At 39.1% G+C, this 20,763-nt stretch overlaps 1 protein-coding gene across 10 annotated transcripts in view; it reads left to right on the plus strand.

The window, feature by feature from the left end:
• The window catches only part of hdac5 (histone deacetylase 5), a 323,514-nt gene that overhangs the window by 183,262 nt on the left and 119,489 nt on the right, over window positions 1-20,763 (plus strand). For 3 of the 10 annotated variants that reach the window (XM_048614512.1, XM_048614511.1, XM_048614516.1), the window contains 3 exons: window positions 16,565-16,809; window positions 18,183-18,327; window positions 19,709-19,853. In XM_048614512.1, coding sequence (XP_048470469.1) covers window positions 16,565-16,809; window positions 18,183-18,327; window positions 19,709-19,853 — 535 coding nt within the window. The other 7 variants (XM_020530692.2, XM_020530693.2, XM_048614517.1 and 4 more) reach the window with 6 other exon arrangements.

Raw genomic sequence — 20,763 nt, forward strand, 5'->3', positions numbered from 1 at the left:
GTGAACAAAATGATGTCGGCAGTACAAGATGTGAGCCTATGTGTGGAATTGGGTGCTGACTCCCTTTCCTAGGTACATACTGATGACATCAGTGGGATCAGCATCTTGTTCCAGTGCAGTAGCAGGAGATAGTGAATGATACCTCATTACCTTCTTCCTACTCATCATCTCCATCTCCTACTCTTGGCCACACCCTGTGAAGCGAGAACAGTGCAATGAGTGAGAGGGTGGCAGTTGGGGTTGGCAGTGAGTTAGTGAGCAGAGTGGAGTAAGTAGTGGAGCAGGGTAGAAAGCGCAGCAATAATATCGAGGGCACTGTGCAGAACAGGTGCTGACTTAGTGTTCCAAGTGTACATCGATGACTTCAATGGCACTGACATCCTCTTCCAATACAGTATGTAGCAGATAGTATTGCAGTAAATATTGGCTGGGAAAAATTTATAATGTAATTAGATAAGATCATTAAAAGAGTGATAAATTACTCAAGCCATAGAAGGTGTGGATTTCAACAAATGGGGATCAATTATACATCTGAAATTAATTTGCTCCTGGAACAAAGAAAAATATCCAATTGTACAACATGCTAGAAAATGGTTATGGCGTTTGTACTGCTTTACTGATTTCTCGTAGCTTAATCATTTATATATTTTGAGATTTGACTTGATTTATATGCTTTTGCTCATCTCTCTTGGCAGGGTGTATGTTTCTGGCATTGATGATCAATTATACGTAGTAAGAAAGTATTATCAGCTCCAAGTTGCCTTCCTCACACCAAACCGTACTTCCAACCCTGATCATGTGAAAAATGATCCACTTACTTCAGAAGTCTTCTGCACTGCAGATTCCTGGACAGGAGCTGTCTGTTATCCACCTGTTCAGGATCTGACAAGTGGGAGAGGAGAATCAGGTTAGGAATGGTCAGGCCAATGGGAGGAATATCATTTTGAAAGGGTGGGGGAAAAGGACATGTCAGAACCAGGTTCAGTTAGCTGTGAGAATGTCAGATCTGGTAAGTGGGAGCGGTTGTTGGGTTTGAGGGGATGAGTGCAAGTTTGGCTCGGAGACGTTGGGTTGGGGTCCAGTCAGTGGTGAGGGTTGCTGGATCTTACAGATAGAAAGGGTTTCCAGTTGACGAAGGATATCAGGTTGTCAGTGGTGGGGGATTAGGAGATGGGTCTGACCAGTGTTTGGTGGGGGAAATAGGTCTGAGGGTTGTAAGGGTATTAGGATAAGGAGCTTAATAACTGTCCAGAAGTTAGAATAGGTCTTTAATCCGCTAATGTTTACTGGGTACCTATTACGCTTAACTGAGTCACAGCTCTTTGAAGTTTCCAACCTTAGGGGACTTTTATGCCAAATTCGAAACACCCACTAGAAATTCCAATTTCTTGGATTATTCCCACGGAGTCTGCTGCATTGGGCATTCCACATGGTCCCAATATGCAACTCCAGCCTGTGCTGCTCCAACAAATTTCTGGCCATGAGAATATCTGAGCCACTGTGTCTACCATGGATGCACCTGAGGCGTTTTTTTGTGGGTATGTTGCCACAAGCTACTTTTAATTTGATTACTTACCAAGAAATCTCACAGACAATCAGATGCTGAAACAATTATTTAAACTGACTCTAGCAAAACATTTGGTGCACCAGGATTCATAACATCATAAGCTTCCCAATATTCTATCCACTTTGGCAATTTCTTATTCAAATACTGATAGAGCATAGGACTGTACAGCACAGGAATGGGCCCTTTGGCCTACAATTGTGGCAAACATGACGCCAAATGAAACTAATCCCTTCTGCTGGCCATTGGTCGATATCCTTCCACTCCTTGCATATTCATGTACTTATCTGAAAGTCCCTTAAAAGCCCCTATTGTATCTGCCTCCACCACCACCAATGAGTTCCTCACTCCTACCACTCTGTGTGAAAAAGCTTGCCTCTCGCATCGTCTTTGAACTTTCCTCCTGTAAGCTTAAATGCATGCCCCCTAGTATCAGACATTCCAACACTGGCAAAAAGATTCTGACTGTTAACCCTATCTGTGCATCTCATAATATTATAGTCTTCTATCAAGTCTCCCCTCAGCCTGCGCCGCTCAAGTGAAAACATCCCGAGTTTTTCAAGCCTCTCCTTATAGCTCATACCCTCTCATCCAGGCAGCATCCAATAAACCTCTTCTGCACCCTCTCCACATCCTTTCTGTAATGTAGTGACCAGAATTGAACACAATACGCCAAATGTGGCCTAGCCAAAGTCTTATAAACCTACAGCATGACATCCTGACTCTTGTATTCAATTCCCCGACCAATAAAGGCAAGCATGCCATATGCCTTCTTTACCATCCTATCTATTTGCGTGACTATTCCTTAACTAAGTTTGCCCATTCAGGTTAATTGTCTGCCATGATTTAAAAGCAAAGTATCGATCCCAAATTCAATTACCCAAAAATTTAAATGATCCAATTAAATATGAAAAAGGTTTTGTTTCAATTGTCTATATCCTCATCCACCCACTTGAATCTTGACTGGCACATAGGGCAACTGCCGTCTTAAATCCATTGTGAACTGATATTTTGAGAATACAAGGCTAGTGGGTTCAACTTCAAAGCAACTTCAGGTCACTTCTTATCAAGGCCCAGCCAGGGGATGCCAATTGTTCTATGTTCTCATAACCTACTTTTAATTCAGTTACTTGTTAAGAAGTAACACAGAAAATCAAATACTGAAACAGTTATTAAAACTTTACTGCATGGAGCAACCAAAATAGGACCCCCTCAAGTAAGCCTTACGACCCAACTTGGCTATTACTCGATAAATGGTGGAATTTAGCTACGATTCCAACCAACAGTGTCTGTCTCTGGGTGTATCTGGGGTTCGATCCTTATGTAGTGTTATTCTGTGGAGTTCTGTTACTGAAGAATACTAGAGTTGAATTCTTATGGTAATTTCTGTTGTTCAAGCTTATGGTGTGGCATTATTGATGATGGCTTAGATCTTTCATCCACAATATTGCAAGTCTGCAGCTTGCCTTCTTATCAGAAGTAGCTTCGCTGTCCTTTGTCACATTTGGCATTGACTGTCTGTTTGAAGACACAACTTTCCTGCAGTTAACTCCTTAAATACTTCTGCAGGGCAGTCATTTGTCCTGGTGACATAAGGCAGTCAGTTATCAAACAATTGTTAAAACAATTTTATGACTCCTCCTTTTCCCAGGTATGGCTAATTGCTTTCAATTCCTGTATAGCAGTTTGCCCTTGTCCCATAACAGATTGTTCCAAGCAGAATTATTCCTGATTTTTTTTTTTCAGTCCGTGCACGGTTATTAAAGTTCTAAAGTTTACAGTATCACAGTTCTTTAACTGACAATTGGAGATATAGGGTGCCACTGAGAAAATAGTAGCCGTTTATAATGAGTAATCTGTTTTGACTTTTGGACCAAGGGAATTTCATGAGGGTATTGAGGTTTTTCTATTACTGTGGTTGATGACTCTGGCCTGCCTAGTCCATGCTCACTGCCTTCTTGATGTCATTGTTGATCCCTGTGCTGGGCAGTTTCTTTGCTGTCTGTCCCACATGTCCCTAATGTAGCAGCAATGATATGTTCTGGTCCAAGCACTTGTTTTCCTTGAAAAATTACTAGTTATCTAATTTGTGTCAGTATGGCCAAAAACGTCCATGTATGTCTGCTACCATTAGCATTGTGCCAGATCATTTTTCTATGATAACATACTTGAGTGCTTTCACTCAAGTATCATTTGCTATTTCTTCTTGAGTTGACTGTTAGTGCTAACCAAAATTCATTAAATTTGACTTTTAGCACATCTACCTCAATGTCAATATTGCCTCCTTCAAAGTCTAGAAGAATTTCTGCCTTTGTATTCATATTTTGTAATTGACTCAGTGCTTTTAAGATAACCATTTTTTGGTCTTAGGTTTATAGTAGAGACTGAAATCACAACCCTATACTTTTGCCTGATATTGCCATCGTCTCAATGGTATATTTGGCTTTTTTTTAACACTGTCATTTTCAATACTTTGTAGTTGGATTCCAGAGCATTTTTATTTTCTGCTCATCCATGGGATGTGTCATCACTAGCTGACCCAACGTTTTTACCCATCCCTAGTTTCCCTTGAGAAGGTCGGAGTTAGTAAGAACTGCAGATGTTGGAGTCAGAGATAACACAATGTGGAGCTGGAGGAACACAGCAGGTCAGGCAGCATTGGAGGAGTAGGAAATTTGACGTTTTGGGTTGGGACCCTTCTGCAGAACCTGCTGTGTCCTTCCCTTGAGAAGGTGGTGGTGAGCTGCAACCTTGAATCACTGCAGTGCATTTGATCTAGAAACTCCCACAATACTGTTAGAGAGGGAGTTCCAGGATCAGGTGGATGACTGAAAGAGATGTTGGAAAGATGGGTGTAGGATAAGAAGAGCACAAAGTGCAGGGCATTTAGTATTTAGCAAAGTACAGTTGATTGTGAGAAATTTCCTACCTAAAGAAGAAAAGACAAGTAGAAGAAGCAGCAAAAGAACATGTTAAATCGAAATCAAGTGCTTAATAGATCCAAGAATAGTTTATACTGGTTCTAATTTATTATCATTATGGCTGTTTAAAACAGTTTTGAATAATTGATCAAATTAAATTTCTGAACTTCATGGTGTCAGTGTTAAACTACTAGACAAAAACTTGGTCAAATAATTAATAGCATTTCAAAACGGTGTTCATTAAAATTTATTGAGCTAGTTCCATGCAAAGTTGTAGTTTAACACTTAGTCTTGACTAATCTTAGAGTCATAGAGATCCTCACAACAAAACGGCCCTTTGGCCCATTGTTTCTGCACTCGGCAAAAACAACCACCTATTCTGAAACCATTTTCCAGCACTTGGCCCATAGCCTTGTATGTTTTGGTATTGCAAATCCACATCTAAATATTTCTTAACTTTTATGAGGGTTTCTGCTTCTACCACCCTTAAAAGACTTGAGTGACAAATTTCCTGCATCCTCTGGGTGAAAAGGTTTTTCCTCACAAGTCCTGTGTAAGCCTTTGGCCCCTTACCTTAAATCTATGCCTCCTAATTATTGATTCCTCCATCAAGGAGAAAAGTTCCTTCCTTTCTACGCCATTCATAATTTTATACATCTTGATCATAGCCCCTTTCAATCTCCTCTAATTTAAGGCAAACAATTCCAATCTGACCAATCTCTCTTCATAACTGAAACTGTGCAGCCCAGGAAACATAGAACATAGAACAGTACAGCACAGTACAGGCCCTTCGGCCCACGATGTTGTGCCGAACTTTTATCCTAATCGTAAGGTCTATCTAACGTCCACCCCTACCTTATACTGTCATCCATATGCCTATCTAATAGCCACTTAAATGCCCCTAATGAGGCCGACTCCACTACCCTTTCTGGCAATGTATCCCACGCCCCCTACCACTCTGATGTCTCCCCTGTATCTACCTCCACTCACTTTAAAACTATGCCCCCTCGTAATAGCTACCTCCACCCTCGGAAAAAGGTCTCTGGCTGTCTAGTCTAGCTATACCTCTGATCATTTTGTACACCTCTATCAAGTCACCTCTCATCCTTCGTCGTTCTAAAGAGAAAAGCCCTAGCTCTCTCAACCTTTCCTCGTAAGACCTTCCCTCTATTCCAGGCAACGTCCTGGTAAATCTCCTCTGCACCTTTTCCAACGCCTCCACATCTTTCCTGTAATGAGGCGACCAGAACTGGACACAATACTCCAGATGTGGCCGATCCAAGCTTTTGTATAGCTGAAACATCTTGATAAATATTCTCTGAAACCTTTCCAGTACTATTATATCCCTCCTGTAATGTAGATTCCAGAACTGCACACAATACCGTCACTGTGGCCCAACCAATGTCTTATACGGTCCCAGCATAAACTCCCTGCTTTTAAACTCTATATGCCTTGGCAAATAAATTCAAGTATCCCATGTGCCTTCTTAACTACTTTATCCATCTTGCCTGATACATTAAGGGACCAGTGTACATGCATACCAAGGTCCCTTTGATCCTGGCGCTTACCAGGCAACTGCTGTTCATCTTGTATTCGCTTGCCTTGTTTGTCCTGCCCAAGGGCATCACCTCAAATTTATCTGGATTGAATTCCATTTGCCACTGTTCAGACTATCTGACCAACCCATCTGTATCCTGCTTTCATCTAAGGCCATCCTCATCACTATTTATCATCCCACCAATTTTGGATCATCGACAAATGTACTGATCACAGTTCCGACATTCATCTAAATTGTTTGTATAAATCACAAACGTCAGGGGCCCCAACACTGACCACTGTGGGGCCCCACTGGACTTAGCCTTCCAGTCGGAAAAACATGCCTCAATCATCACCCTCTGCTTCCTCCATTCAGGCAATTATGAATCCAATTTGCCAAAGTTTCATTGGATGCCATGTGGTCTTATTTTTTCTATCAGTCTCGATGCAGGACCTTAACAAAAGTCTTGCTGAAGTCCGAGTAGACGATATCAAAAGCATTGCCCACAACTACACACCTAGCCACCATCTTACAGAATTCAATCTAGTTGGTCAGATCTGATCTTCCCTTAACAAAACCACGCTAACTGTTCTTGATTAATCCCTACCTATCCAAATGCAGATGCCCCTCAGAATTGCTTCCAATACTTTCCCCACCACTGAGGTCAGACCGAACTAGCCTGTCATTTCCTGGGTTTATCCGTTCTTCTCTCCTTGAATAATGGTATCACATTGGCTGTCCCCTTGTCCTCTGAAACCCCCTCCCCTCACCCTGTGGTCAGAAAGGAATTGAAAATTATTGCCAGTGCCCTTGTTGTTTCCCCTCTTGCCTCCCTCAATAGCTTTCAGAAATCACAGTTATTTAAGCTATAAAAGCCCATTAACAAGTAAATAAATAAATTGTTTGTGGTTAATAAGAATGTTGGTCATTTACCATGTGGCATAGAAGTTATATTAAATTTGTTAAGAACTCTATTAGACTCCATGCTGTGCACTGTATTTAGCTTTTGGGTACTACACCTGTAGAAAGATGTATTGATTTTAGAGGGGATACACACTAGCATATATTCACCAGCATACTCAACAACAAAAACAAAGTTGCTGGAAAAGCTCAGCAGGTCTGGCAGCATCTGTGAAGGGAAAAACAGAGTTAAAGTTTCGGGTCTGGTGACCCTTCCTCAGAACCAGACCCGAAATATGAACTCTGTTTTTTCCTTCACAGATACTGCCAGACCTGCCGAGCTTTTCCAGCAACTTTGTTTTTGTTCCTGATTTACAGCATCCACAGTTCTTTCAGTTTTTATTCACCTAACGTATTACTGGGCTAATAAATATAATGTTAAATTATAAGGACTAGTTGCACAGCCCAAGCTTGTATTCCCTTGAATATCAGAGTTTAGGATTAATTAATTGAGATATTTAAGATGAACAGAGGAATTGTCAGGCTATATAGTGAGAACATTTCCTACGATGAAAGAGACAAGAATGGTGAGGCAAAACCTTAAAATTTGAGCAACAGTGAGGGTGCAAGAGGAAGCACTTCTTCAGAAAAAGAGTGGTAATGTAAACACTCCTCTCCAAAAAATTTCAGGTCAATTAAAAATGTCAAAATTGAAATTGATTATTTCTTTTAGGCAAGGACACAAAGGGTTACAAAACCAAGATAGGTCCATGTGGAGTTGAGATACAGTTCAACCATAATTGATTAAATGGAAGAACAGGTTTGAAGGAATGAATGTCCTAATCTTGTTATGTTCTTGACTCCATTTCCATCTTGTGAAATGCTTAAACATTGTTTCAATAAGTAGAATACATTTTCAAAACTCTGATTTTGGAAAATATTGGGCTTGGAGAAATGCCCTGCAGATAAATAAAAGAACTGAAGCATAACTCATCAGTAGTTATAGCTATTATTAGAGAGCTGATGTCCCTCTTTCCATTGATTGATTCTGAAATGCCGAGGTGGTGAGTAATCTTAATCTGACAATATTTATTTGCCTGAAAAAATAATTATGCACTCACTATCTACATACAAAGAACAATACAGCACAGGAATAGGCCCTTTGGCCCTCCAAGACTGCGACGGCACATTTTGCCCTTCCATATTAAAACTGTCTTCACTTACAGGATCCATATCCCTCTATTCCCTTCCTATTGACGTATTCATCCAGGTGCTTCTTGAAAGCTGCTATTGTGTCTGCTTCCACCACCACCTCTGGCAGCTTGTTCCAGGCGCTTGCCATCCTTTGTGTGAAAAACATGCCTCGCACATCTCTTTTTTAAACTTTCTCCCTCGCACCTTGAACCTGTGTCCCGTAGTAATTGACCCCTTCACCCTGGGAAAAAGCCTCATACTTTTCACTCTATATATGCTATTCACAATCTTATAAACTGCTATTCGGTTGCCCCTCAACCTTCTACATTCCAGTGAACACAAGCTCAGTCTATCCAACCTTCAATAATATCCCCATTCTAGGCAACATCCTGGTAAAACTTTTTGGTACCCTTTCAAAAGTATCTACATCCTTCTGGTAGTGTAGTGACCAGAAATGTACGTAATATTCCAAGTGTGGCATAACCATACCTTTTGAATTCATTTTTTTTTAAGTTTAGAGGATGTCAGATATGTGTATTAGTGGTGACATAGTTATCCATATTGTTAGGCTTGGGTAAGATTTCTATATACTTTCCATTAATTATTCTGCGTAATTAGACTCTTCAGACATTGCAGCTTTACACATTGGCTCTCACCAGCATTTTCTGCCTGGAGCACTGAATGTAATTTTGATTCTTATGGATTTCATGCTCTCTGACTAAGTCAGTTGGTAAAAGTTAAGTAAATCTTCAATTTTGCATCTTCTGTTTACTGGCTTGTGCAGCATTAGACAAGGTAAGCAGTTCAGCCAGGAAACGTGGAAGTTATATAAAATGATATTTAATAAATTTTGCATAACAAGTCCATTTCGGTCAGTATGTGTAGAATCTGTAAGTTCCTACGTCTGAGTAATAGATGAGTATTGTAATTCTTCACATATCTCTAAAAGCAGCTGTATTATTTTGAAATGTGAAAGAGAAACCCAATTACTTTCAAATTTCAAATATTGAAGTGATATGCTATCCCAACCAGTAATAGCTCGGCCTCGCTATCAAGAAACATTTCATATCGTAGTAACTTAAACCATAATGTAGAAGCTTGGTCCATCTTGAGTCATATATGATGTCAATTTTCTTAAGATATAACTACTGCAACATGTGTTACATGGAATAATAAATTTGAAGTTTAACATATTAACACATGGCTTGATTCTTTGAAATATGGTTGAGTTGTAACACTCTTCACTTACTGTGTGCTTGTCTTTAGATTATTATTTGTATTTGAAAATATTGTTGCAAATATTAATTGCTAAAAACATTGTGGTATTGCCAAATAGCTGCTACTAGCAGCTCTATGTTTAACTTGCATTTATTAAGTCCACAACCTTAGTTGTCACTTGCTTCAGGAAGAAACCTGCAAGTAAGGAACGATATTTTCTCTTTGAGCAATATGGTATAATTTCCTACATTTTTTCCAACTAGATGGAGTACTGATTCTAAAATAAGCCAATGGTACCCATGCCATCACTTACAATGGTACATATGCAGCTTTATTACTACATGAAAATTTCAACACATGTGAGTAAAAGATGAGATCCAAATTTCAGAGGCCACTTTAATAAAAGGGAATTGCTTTGGAGCAGCAGAATTATGGAACTAATTATTTTTGTCCTGACCTGAATTGGGTAACTAAACTTTGCCGGAATCCTTTTAAATATAGTTTTGTTTTCAGTGGTTGCAGCAGGTTAGATTGTTGTGCTGCCTACATAATATTTGAAATACCATCTTCAGAAGCATTTAGGTTTACCTTTAGGCCCAAAAAACTTTAACTGCTCCTTGACCTGGAAACTAACGGGCCAATTAGTTAATAGCAGAGAAGAAGTTATAAATTGAAGACAATGTATTCTGTGCTGCAGGTGGATTACTGTGCATGATAAGCAATACAAAGAATAAGCTTCTACCCTCCTAAATGTAAAACTTAAGTAGAAAAATTCTGCGTCAGACATATGATCTATGTATGCAGCTGTGCACTGTTGAGCAGTTATTATGTAACTTCCCCATGGGGTAAGATAGGTCTTATTTTACTGATACTTAGTACTTTTCCATATATTTAAACTTTTAAAAATGCTGGAGGCACTTGTATAATGAAAAGATACCCAGTAAACATTTTTTGTTCTAAAGGAGAAAATGCCTACTAACATAACCCAGTGTGGTGATCAGGTTTTTTTTCATGCATCATGTATTATGTTTGAAAATAACTGCAAAAAGCTTACCAAGACTGCTGTAGGTTATGCATTATGTATTAATTATACATTAGCTTGTTCCACTCCTGGTGCAAACTTTACATACTGACAACATTTATTGGAGCTCTGTGCACATTGCTGAAGTTTTCCAAATCTTTTGAAAATTAAGCAGCACATGTACCTGAATTTTTGATAGGAGCTGCTCACAGGTAAGGTTCCCCACTGGAAGTTGAAAAGTTACCTCTATAATACATTCTTTTCCATCTGCACATGAATGCATTAGTACTGTCACTTTAATAAAATGCAAAAACGTTTAGTATCTGTTTGTATCAGATTCTGAATAATGGAATGTTAAAAGAGGAAGGTGAGATATCACCTCCCAAAGACCCAGTGTGTACTTCAGTCTTAAAGGTAAAGACTAACAGGGATTTGATCTTTTATCTGTACTGAGTTGATTTGGCTAGGATGATCGTGAATGTGCTGTAGTGTCCTCTGTGACCTCCTAATTGACAAGGAGAAAATTGGCCAGGTTTCTTGTTCTTGATTACTAACATTAGAAGTGAGAGTAAAGAGATGTCAGGTGAGCAGAGCGTTCGGGTCAGCACTAATGCTGTTCCTTGTCTTCCCATCAAGTAGTTTTTTTTGTACCCACTGTTCAGATTCACACCAGAAAAAACAATTTGGGTCAGTTAGAATTTGCTTACTTTAGAAAATGAAGGAATGGAGGGAAATGTTGAATGCAGCAGTACAGTTCAATTTTCTTTGGAACATTTCATGTTCTGGTGTATAAAAAATATAGAGGAACTGAAGTTTCTCCACTCTTTCTTCTTATGTCAGTCCTGCCATCCCAGGAATCAGTCTGGCGAATCTTTGCTGGACTCCCTCAGTAGCAAGAATGTCCTTCCTCAACGAGGAGACCAAAACTGCGCACAATACTCAAGCATTAGCCTCACCAAAGCCCTCTATAACTGCAGCAAGACATCCCTACTGTTATACTCCAATCCTGTCACTGTGGAGGCCAGTATGCTATTAGATTTCCTCATGTACAACTCTGACTCTGACCATCTGCTGCATCTGCATGCCAGCCTTCAATGACTGTTCAACCATGACACCCAGGTCTCATTGCAGCTCACCTTTTCCTAAACTGCCACCATTCAGATAATAATCTCCCTTCCTGTTTTTATCATTTATCCACATTATATTGCACTTACCAAGTATGTTCCCACTGAACCAGCCTGTCCAATTCACCCTGCAGCCTCTGCATCCTCCTCACAGCACACACTGCCACCCAGCTTAGTGTCATCTGCAAATTTGGAGATATTTCATTCAATTCCTTCATCCAAATTGTTAATGTGTATTGTGAACAGCTGGAGTCCCAGCATTGAACCCTATAATTCCCCACTCATCACTGCCTGCTATTCTGAAAAGGAACCGTTTATTCCAACTCTCTGCTTCCTTTCTGCCAACCTGTTCTCTGTCCACATTAATACATTACCTTTGATACCATGAGCTTTAATTTTGCTTACTAATCTCTTGTGTGGGACTTTTCAAAAGCCTTTTGGAAGTCCAGATACGCAACATCCACTGATTCACCTGTGTCCACTGCACTGGTCACATCCTCAAAAAAATTCCAGAAAATTTGTCAAGCATGATTTCCCTTTCGTGAATTTTTGCTGACTTGGACCGATCCTGTCACCACTTTCCAAATGCTCAGTTACTACATCCTTAATAATTGATTCCAGCACTTGCCTCACCAATGTCAGGCTAACCGGCCTATAATTGTCCATTTTCTCTCCCTCCTTTTTTTAAAAATGTGGGGTCACCTTAACTACCCTCCATTGGAACTCTTCCAGGATCTATAGAATGCTGGGAAATGATCACCAATGCGTCCACTATTTCTAGGGCCACTTCCTTAAGCATTCTGGGATGCAGAGCATCAGGCTCTGGGGACATATCAGGTTTTAATCCCATCAATTTCCCCAATACCATTTCCTGACTAATAAGGATTTCCTTTGGTTCCTCCTCTATGCTTGACCCTCTGTCCCCTAGCATTTCCAAAAGGTTATTTGTGCCCTCCTTAGTGAAGACAGATCCAAAGTATTTGTCCAATTGGTCTGCCATCTCAGTAAAAACGGAAATAACTGAGGATGCTATAAATCAGGAGCAAAAAAAAAGTTGCTGGAAAGGCTCACCAGGTCTGGCAGCATCTGTGAAGGAATAAAGAGTTAACGTTTTGGGTCTAGTGACCCTTCTTCACTAGACCCGAAACGTTAACTCTTTTTTTCCCTTCACAGAAGCTGCCAGACCTGCCGAGCTTTTCCAGCAGCTTTGTTTTTGTTCTTGGTCTGCCATCTCTTTGTTGTTCATCATAAATTCACCTGATTCTAATTGTAAGGGACCTACATTTGTCTTCATGTATCTATAGAAGCTTTTGCAGCCAGTTTTTATGCTTTCTGCAAGCTTACAGTCTCATTTTGTTTTCCTCTTCCAAATTAAACCCTTTGTCCTCCTCTGCGGAATTTTAAATTTCTCCCAGTCCTCTAGTTTGCTGCTTTTTCTGGCCAATTTATATGCCTCCTCTTTAACGTTATCCCTGAATTCTCTTGTGTACCATGGTTGAGCCACCTTCCCTGTTTTATTCGTATGCCAGACAAGGATGTACAATTGTTGAAGTTCATTCTTGTGTTCTTTAAATGTCTGCCATTGCTTATCCACCATCAACCCCTTAAGTATCCTTGGCTAGCTTATCATAGCCAGTGCATGTCTCATACAACCAAAGTTAGCTTTCTTTAAGTTCAAGACTCTTTAGTCGCAGATTTAGTTGTGTCACTCTCCATCTTAATGAAGAATTCTACCATATTATGGTCAATCTTCCCCAAAGGATCTCTCACGGCAAGGTTGCTGATTAATCCTCTCTTATTACATAATACCCAGTTTAGGATGGCCTGCTATCTAGTTGGTTCCTTAACATATTGGTTGAAGAAACCATCCCTCAAACATTCCAGGAAACCCCTCCTCCATTGCATTGCTACCAGTTTGGTTAGTCAATCAATATGCAGATTGAAGTCACCCATAATAACTGCAGCACCCTTACTGCATGCATCCCTAGTTTCCTGTTTGATGCCATCCCCAATCTAATGTTTTGTGGTCTGCACACAACTCCCACGAACACTTTATTCCCCTTTGGTGCCCCGCAGCTCCACCCAGGCAGATTCCACATTATCCAAGCTATTGTCCTTCCTTACTATTGTATTAATCTTCTCCTTAACCAATAACTTTACCTACCTCCCTTTCCTTTCTGTCTATCCTTCCTGAAAATTGAATACCCCTGAATGTTGAGTTCCCATCCTTAGTTACCCTGGAGCCAGGTCTCCATGATCCTAATTACATCATAGTCATTAATAACTGTCTGCGCAGTTAATTTGTCCACCTTAGTACAAATGCTCCTTGCATTGAGACAGAGAGCCCTTCCAGCTTGTCTTTTTGACATTTATTGCCCTTTTGAAATAATGAAGTGATATGGCCCTTCTTTTGATTTTTGTCTACGGGTTTCTCTGCTTTCCACTTTCACTTTTCCCCTTACTGCCTTTTGTTTGTATCCCCTCTTTACTTCTCTCTGACTTCCTGCATTGGTTGCCATCCCTCTGCTATATTAGTTTAAACCCTCCCCAATAGCAATAGCAAATACTCCCTCCAGGCCATTGGTTTCAGTCCTGCTTAGGTGCAAACTGTCCAATTTGTACTGATCCTACCTCCCCCAAAACCAGTTCCAATGTCCCAGGAATTTGAATCCCTCCCTCCTGCACCATCCCTCAAGCCACGTATTCATTTTAGCTATCCTGTCATTCCTACTCCGGCTAGCAGATGGCACTGATAGCAATCCCAAGATTATTACCTTCGAAGTCCTACTTTTAAATTTAATTCCTAACTCCCTAAATTTGTAGGACGTAATCCCATTTTTTTACTTATATCGTTGGTGCCTATAAACACCACAACAGCTGGCTTTTCACCCTGCCCCCCTCCAGAATGTCCTCCAGCTGCTCTGAGACATCCTTGACCCCTTGCACCAGGGAGGCACCATACCATCCTGACTCTTGTTTGCGGCCACAGAGACATTTACAGTTGAAACCTCTATCACTATAGCTCTGCTACTCTTTCCTGCCTTTCTGTGCAGTGGAGCCAGCCTCAGTACCATGAATCCGGCTGCTGCTGCCTTCCCCGAGTGAACCATCTCCCCCAACAGCATCCAAAATGGTATATCTGTTTTGGAGGGAGATAACCACAGGAAACCCCTGCACTGCCTTCCTACTCTTCCTCGTTCTGGTGGTCATCCATTCCCTATGTTCCTCAGTAATTTTTATCTGCAGTGTGACCAACTTATTGAACGTGCTATCTACGATTCCCTCACAGATGCTCCAAAGCGAATCTAGCCGCAGCTACAGTGATGTCATGCAGTGAGACAGGAGCTGCAGCTGGACATAATTCCTACACGTGAAAGAGTCATGGACATCACAAGAGTTCTTAAATTCCCACATCGCACAGGAGGAGATGACACAGGTCTAGGATCTCCTGTCATGATTTAAGTTAACTTAAGGAAGGGTTAACAACAGCAGCAAAGCCAAGAAAAAAGAAAAACTACTCACCAGTCACCAGTCACCCACTTAACTGCTGGCTGTGGTATCATGGTTCAATTTCTTTCTACTTCTCCTTTTGCCCTTGTGCCTTCAGCAGCTGCAGTGTTCGCTTCTCCTCCAACTGCCTTATCTCATAGCTGATCGCCCTACTTACTGAAGCCCAGTATTCAACAAAGCCTACAATTAAACCTCTAGCAAGACGTCAACCCCAAAGCAGCCTTTTTCGGAATGACCACTCCATTATAGTTTGTCTCCCTTTTATTTGCTCTTGGATGTTCGCTGGTGACTGAGCCAACTCTCCCAGAATCCTTCTCAGCAGTGCCCTCTGTTGGATGCTCTTGCACCATTTGCTGACTTAGAACATAGAAACGTTCGATTTGATCTGTTATATTTTGGTGTCAGTAATGCTCTATCTGAGCTATTTTCCATCTTATTTCCATCTCACCCTACTAATATTTCCTTCATTCCTTTTTCTTTCCCGTACTTAACTAGCTTCTACTTGAATGCATCTAAGCTGTTTGCCTTAACTACTCCATGTGAAAGAGTGTTGCATATTTTCACTGGTCTGCATAAAATGGTTTGACCTAAATTATTTGAGTTATTAGTGACTATTTTATATTTACTCCTACTAGTTGTGGATTGAATCACAAGTGGATTCATCTTCTTTATTTGTCCTATTGAATCCCTCCTTAATTTTGTAGAGCTCTATTAGGCAATGACACTGCCTTGTCTTTCTGACAGAAAGAACTTATACATGATCCATCTCCCTGGTCGCTGGAATCTCTATGTTGTGGTATCGTTCTAATTTTTTGTTGCACTTTTCATGTTCTTTTTGTAATCCAGAGAACAGAACTGTGCACCTTTCCTGATTGGTGTACAAGTTTAATTTATTTCAATGCTTTTGACCAAAGCATTGGAAAAAGCTCTACCTTTTCTTTGAATAGTGTGGGATCTTTCATCTGAGAGATCAAAAGATGCCTCAATTTTATTCCTCAATTTTATTCCTCAATTTTATTAAAAATTCCTCAATTCCTCAATTTTCTTCAATTTCCTCAATTTTCCCTGTGTACCTTACTTATGATAAATGCTGTTTCTTCAGAGAATGTTTTTTACCTATACCAAGTAGTGTTTTCTTAACTATTACAAATAAACCTATTTTCTCCAACAAACATGTGAACGCTCACAGGAGATTGATTAATAATATATTAAAGGGTTTGTGCCTAGCATGCAATTTCCTAGAGATTACATTCTCATCATTGCATTTTCACAGTCTTGATACCTTTGTCCAGAACTCTCTGAGCAGATGTTGCAATCTAAGCATGATATTTCATTCACGTGCTCCCGTGATGCGTTTGTACCACTTGGTTAGTATACCCAGTGAGGCAGATTTCTTTAGCCTCAGTCTCTAACGATATGTGGATTTTATTTTTAAATAGTCACCATTGATATTTGGCTTTAAAGTCCTTATTCAAGTAAGCTATATGTGGAATATTTTTAAAAGAGGCTGTCTGTGAGGCTTTCTGTGGTAAAAATGTGCTTTGTTTCCTAAAGTATGTTATGTTTTTCATACAGCTGTTGAAGTTAAATCCTCCCTGCCAGTGACTATGCAGACTGCTAGTCCAGTTGACCTGCGGACAGACCCCAGAATCTCAATCCCAACTGTGGACCCCCTTCTTCGTGAGCAGCAGCTCCAACATGAACTGCTGATGCTGAAACAGCAGCAACAAATCCAGAAACAGCTATTATTTGCTGAGTTCCAGAAACAGCATGAACACCTGACAAGGCAGCATGAGGTTCAGATTCAGGAACACCTAAAGGTACTCCCCATGATCTCAGTTTAGTTTGTGCACTATTCTGAAATTAACATCTCACAACACTTGATGTTAAACTGCAGCTTTATCTGTAACACTGAATATTATGTATTACAATTGGATGTTATACACGAGATTAACATGTAAAGCACAGACAGGGCAACTCTATTATATTCCCATTATCATTCCTGACTAGTCTAACGTATGAAATTATTTGGACTCAGACTGGTCAGGAGTTAGCACAAACAATAATGCTTATTGCTAAACTATTTACTTGATCAATGCCTTTGCCTTTATCTTGCTTATTCTTGGATATAATTTATTTCATAATTCCTCATCTGGCTACTTATGCCAAATTACCATTTTTTCTCAACATTATTGGCTGTTCAAAATCACATTCTAAAACTTCTTGAATTTAGTTTGCTTCACAAATTTAAGTATATAACTCACAGTAACAGAAAAAGTTAATTCTGCATTAAAATTGTTATTGCATTCTTAAATGTGTAATTGTACTTGAATATATTGAATAGTAAGACGAGCTACAATTTACAAAAGAACAATTTTGATCATGCAGCACCTTCCTCCCACTCTATTGGTAATGATTAAATTTATTTTATGGTAGCCAATTTTTAATTGCTTTTTTTAAAAATAGCACAATTATAATTTACCCTATTTATTTTTGACGCCATTCCCTGTACCATTCCAAACTTGAGTAATCTCAATATAATTTTAAAAAGCACATTCTTGCGGGTTTAAGGTGTTAGAAATCCAAGAATCGTTGTTTTAATTGCAATCCTTTGATCTCCACATTAAGTAACTAAAAAGCTTATTCTGGAGGTAGAAGAAAAAGACATTTTCTTTGTTCTTCACTTACTAAAATGTTGGCAAATTGAGTGGCTAATGTTTTAACTGGGCATAAATCCACGTGAAAACTTTTGAGTTTAGACTATTGTCAGTTTGAACTCTTGAATTCAGTTCTTCTAAAAATAGTAAATGAGATGTAGATTTATTTTAAATCTACCTGAATGTAGCCAGACAACATAATGTGAGCAGTGACAGAACGGACAGTCTACAGTGTTGGTTTTGCCGAGAGGTACATATTTAATATTTTAACATCTAATCTGGTTAGCAAAGCTTGTTATTTTAGATCGTCCACAGCACAGCTATTTCTTGGCAGCAACTGTGTTTTTGAGCACACTATTTCAGCATTTGAATTAACGTACAATTCCATGTGAATGAATGTTAAAAGAGTTGGTAATGCAAATCCCTGGGTTTTCAATGCTTAAACGTAATAGATTAATAATATTAATAATAATCAATAAATTCAGAAAGTAGCATGTGCTTCCTGTTTATCTGGTCTGCTGTGTCATTTGTGCAAGCAACAACAGGAGATCCTAGCAGTGAAGCGTCAGCAAGAATTGGAACAACAACGCAAGCTTGAACAGCAACGACACGAAGAATTGGAAAAACAGAGATTGGAACAGCAATTGCTTATGCTTCGAAACAAAGAGAAAGGCAAGGAAAGTAAGGAAGCTATATGTGAATGTGAGCTTTTGCTAAATCAAAAGCTGCCCCCTCTACTTGAGCTCTTGCAGTTCTAAGAGGATGGGGTGGAAAATCTCTGAAAAGGACCTATCTGATGTGCCAAGACAGTTTACTTCTGAGACAGGTATTTCAGTTACACTAACGTGATGGTCTGGGAAACACATTGCAGCTGATTTGAAGCTAATCAAACCCTAGAGTATTTCACAGTGTACCACATCAAAAAGGGAATACTGTATTATCTCAGAGAACAAACCTCAAAATGCACCCAAATATCTAATGAATTTAAATGTAAATATATATTGCAATGGCATTTTGTCTGCTTTACCAAAATTTTAATTTCTTTTTCCTTTCCTTCTTTAGTTCCTTAACGTGGTATTTTGAGCTGGTGGGAGGGAGGCAAAAACATTTATTTTGGTCAATATCCCTCTTAATTTGCAGAGTTTGTAACATTGCTCTGAGATAATTCACACTAATTTGTCCTTTGCTCTCATTTGCTCCACATTACGTCCTGATGATAATAAACTTGTTCTGGGAAAGACGACCCTGGAGTTTTTGGGAACCGGTCAGCTGCGTTGTATTCTCAGCATAGTATGTAGAACTATTCAAGGACCCAGTTAAAATTCAGGCAATGCAAAAAAAGATATTGGACATTAGATAAGCAATCACAAAGGAGGAAACTCAACTTTGGTTATGTAAAGGACTGTTTCTGAAATATTTAGCCCAATAATGCATCATTGCACCAATGTTGAGTAATCGTATTCATAAAGTGCTAACATCAGTCTAAATAGCCCTTGTAAATGCATGACTTTTTCATTATGGAATTGAGTGGAATAAATTGTTCTTGGTTAAATAATCATATATCTAAACTTAATAAACCGTATATTCTTGTTTTGCAAAGAAGTATTGCAAGTACATTGCTGCATTAATTAAATATAATTTTATTGAGAATAGAATGATTTAGTTTCTTCTTTGCAGCCACTTCATAATAATGAACTGCTTTTAAAAAATTTCTTTTAGATCCTGATATAGAATAATGCATTTTTAAAATGACATTCTTAATTGTCCTGTATTTAATGACAAAAATCCACAATAATTTTTAGTGGTAACATGAACAATTTAAGAACATTAATATTAAACCATTAATCAAATTAATGCAGGTCTCAATTTCAGCCATGTATAATATTTACTATAGGAAGGAGCAGATCCGTTAAAATATATTTTAGTTAAATTTCATCATTATTTACTAGTAAACAGGCACTACTCAATCTGCTAAAACATTTCAATTGAATATTACTGCAATACCACCATATGTATTTTTATGACATCTTAATTCTCATTTGTGCTTCCTTCTGCTGTTCAGGTGCAATAGCTAGTACAGAGGTCAAATTAAAACTTCAGGAGTTCCTGCTAAGTAAAACTGCTTCAAAGGATTCTGTGACCAGTGGATTGAACCATTCCCTCCCTCAGCAACCCAAAAGCTGGTACTATATGTGCACATTCATATTGTAGGTTATACCTGTTACATGCTATACATGTTGTAATTTTATCTTTTATGCTTTCACACTGTGTTTTTACTCTGAATTTAAAGATATTTTGACAAAAATCTCGAGAAAGAATAGAATCGTTCTCTAATTTGACAATATATTTTCAATTGTGATGCACCCCGGAAGTAATGTGGTTGTGGAATAGCTCAAAAAATGTCTTAGTAAGGAAATTGCATCAATAGTCTGGTGCAGGTGTTCTTTCTGAGTATATTTTTCTAAATAGCACTTTGACATCCTGACAAAAATTGACGTAACAAGTAATAAATTGACATGTGACTACAAGATCGACGCAGGTCGGAAAGGCCATTCAATCCATCGTAGTTTACATGCCTAAATGAGACTATAATCCCTTATTATCTAACTGTTGAATGATTCCACGGTTCTTGCCTCCACTGTTCTGTTAGGTGGTCCATTCTGTTGTCGTTATTTGTCTCATTAAGAATTTCAGATATAAATTTGTCCCTTTGTCCCATTGTCCTGTTCTGCTTAATTTGAAGTAGCAGACCAAACATTTCTTTAACAAAAGAAGGCAGTTGCTGGCAAAACTCAGCAGGTCTGGCAGCATCTATGGGAAGAGAGCAGAATTAACATTTTGAGTCCAGTGACTCTTCAGATGAAGTCACCAGACTCAAAACATGAACTCTGCTCTCTTCCCACAGATGCTGCCAGACTTGCTGAGTTTCATCAGCTATTTCTGTTTTTGTTACAGACCTCCTGCATTCGCAGTTCTTTGTTTTATGTCAATTTTTTTGTTACTAGTTGTTTTCTGTATTGCTGCTCATTTATCTCATTTCAAAGTTGAAGCGCTGGAGTTTGCACCCTATGTATCAGTTGATTTATCTTTACAATGTAGAAACATATTTTTGTATTC

The sequence above is a fragment of the Rhincodon typus genome, chromosome 30 (assembly GCF_021869965.1).
Source record: "Rhincodon typus isolate 14 chromosome 30, sRhiTyp1.1, whole genome shotgun sequence".
Lineage (NCBI taxonomy): Eukaryota > Metazoa > Chordata > Chondrichthyes > Orectolobiformes > Rhincodontidae > Rhincodon > Rhincodon typus.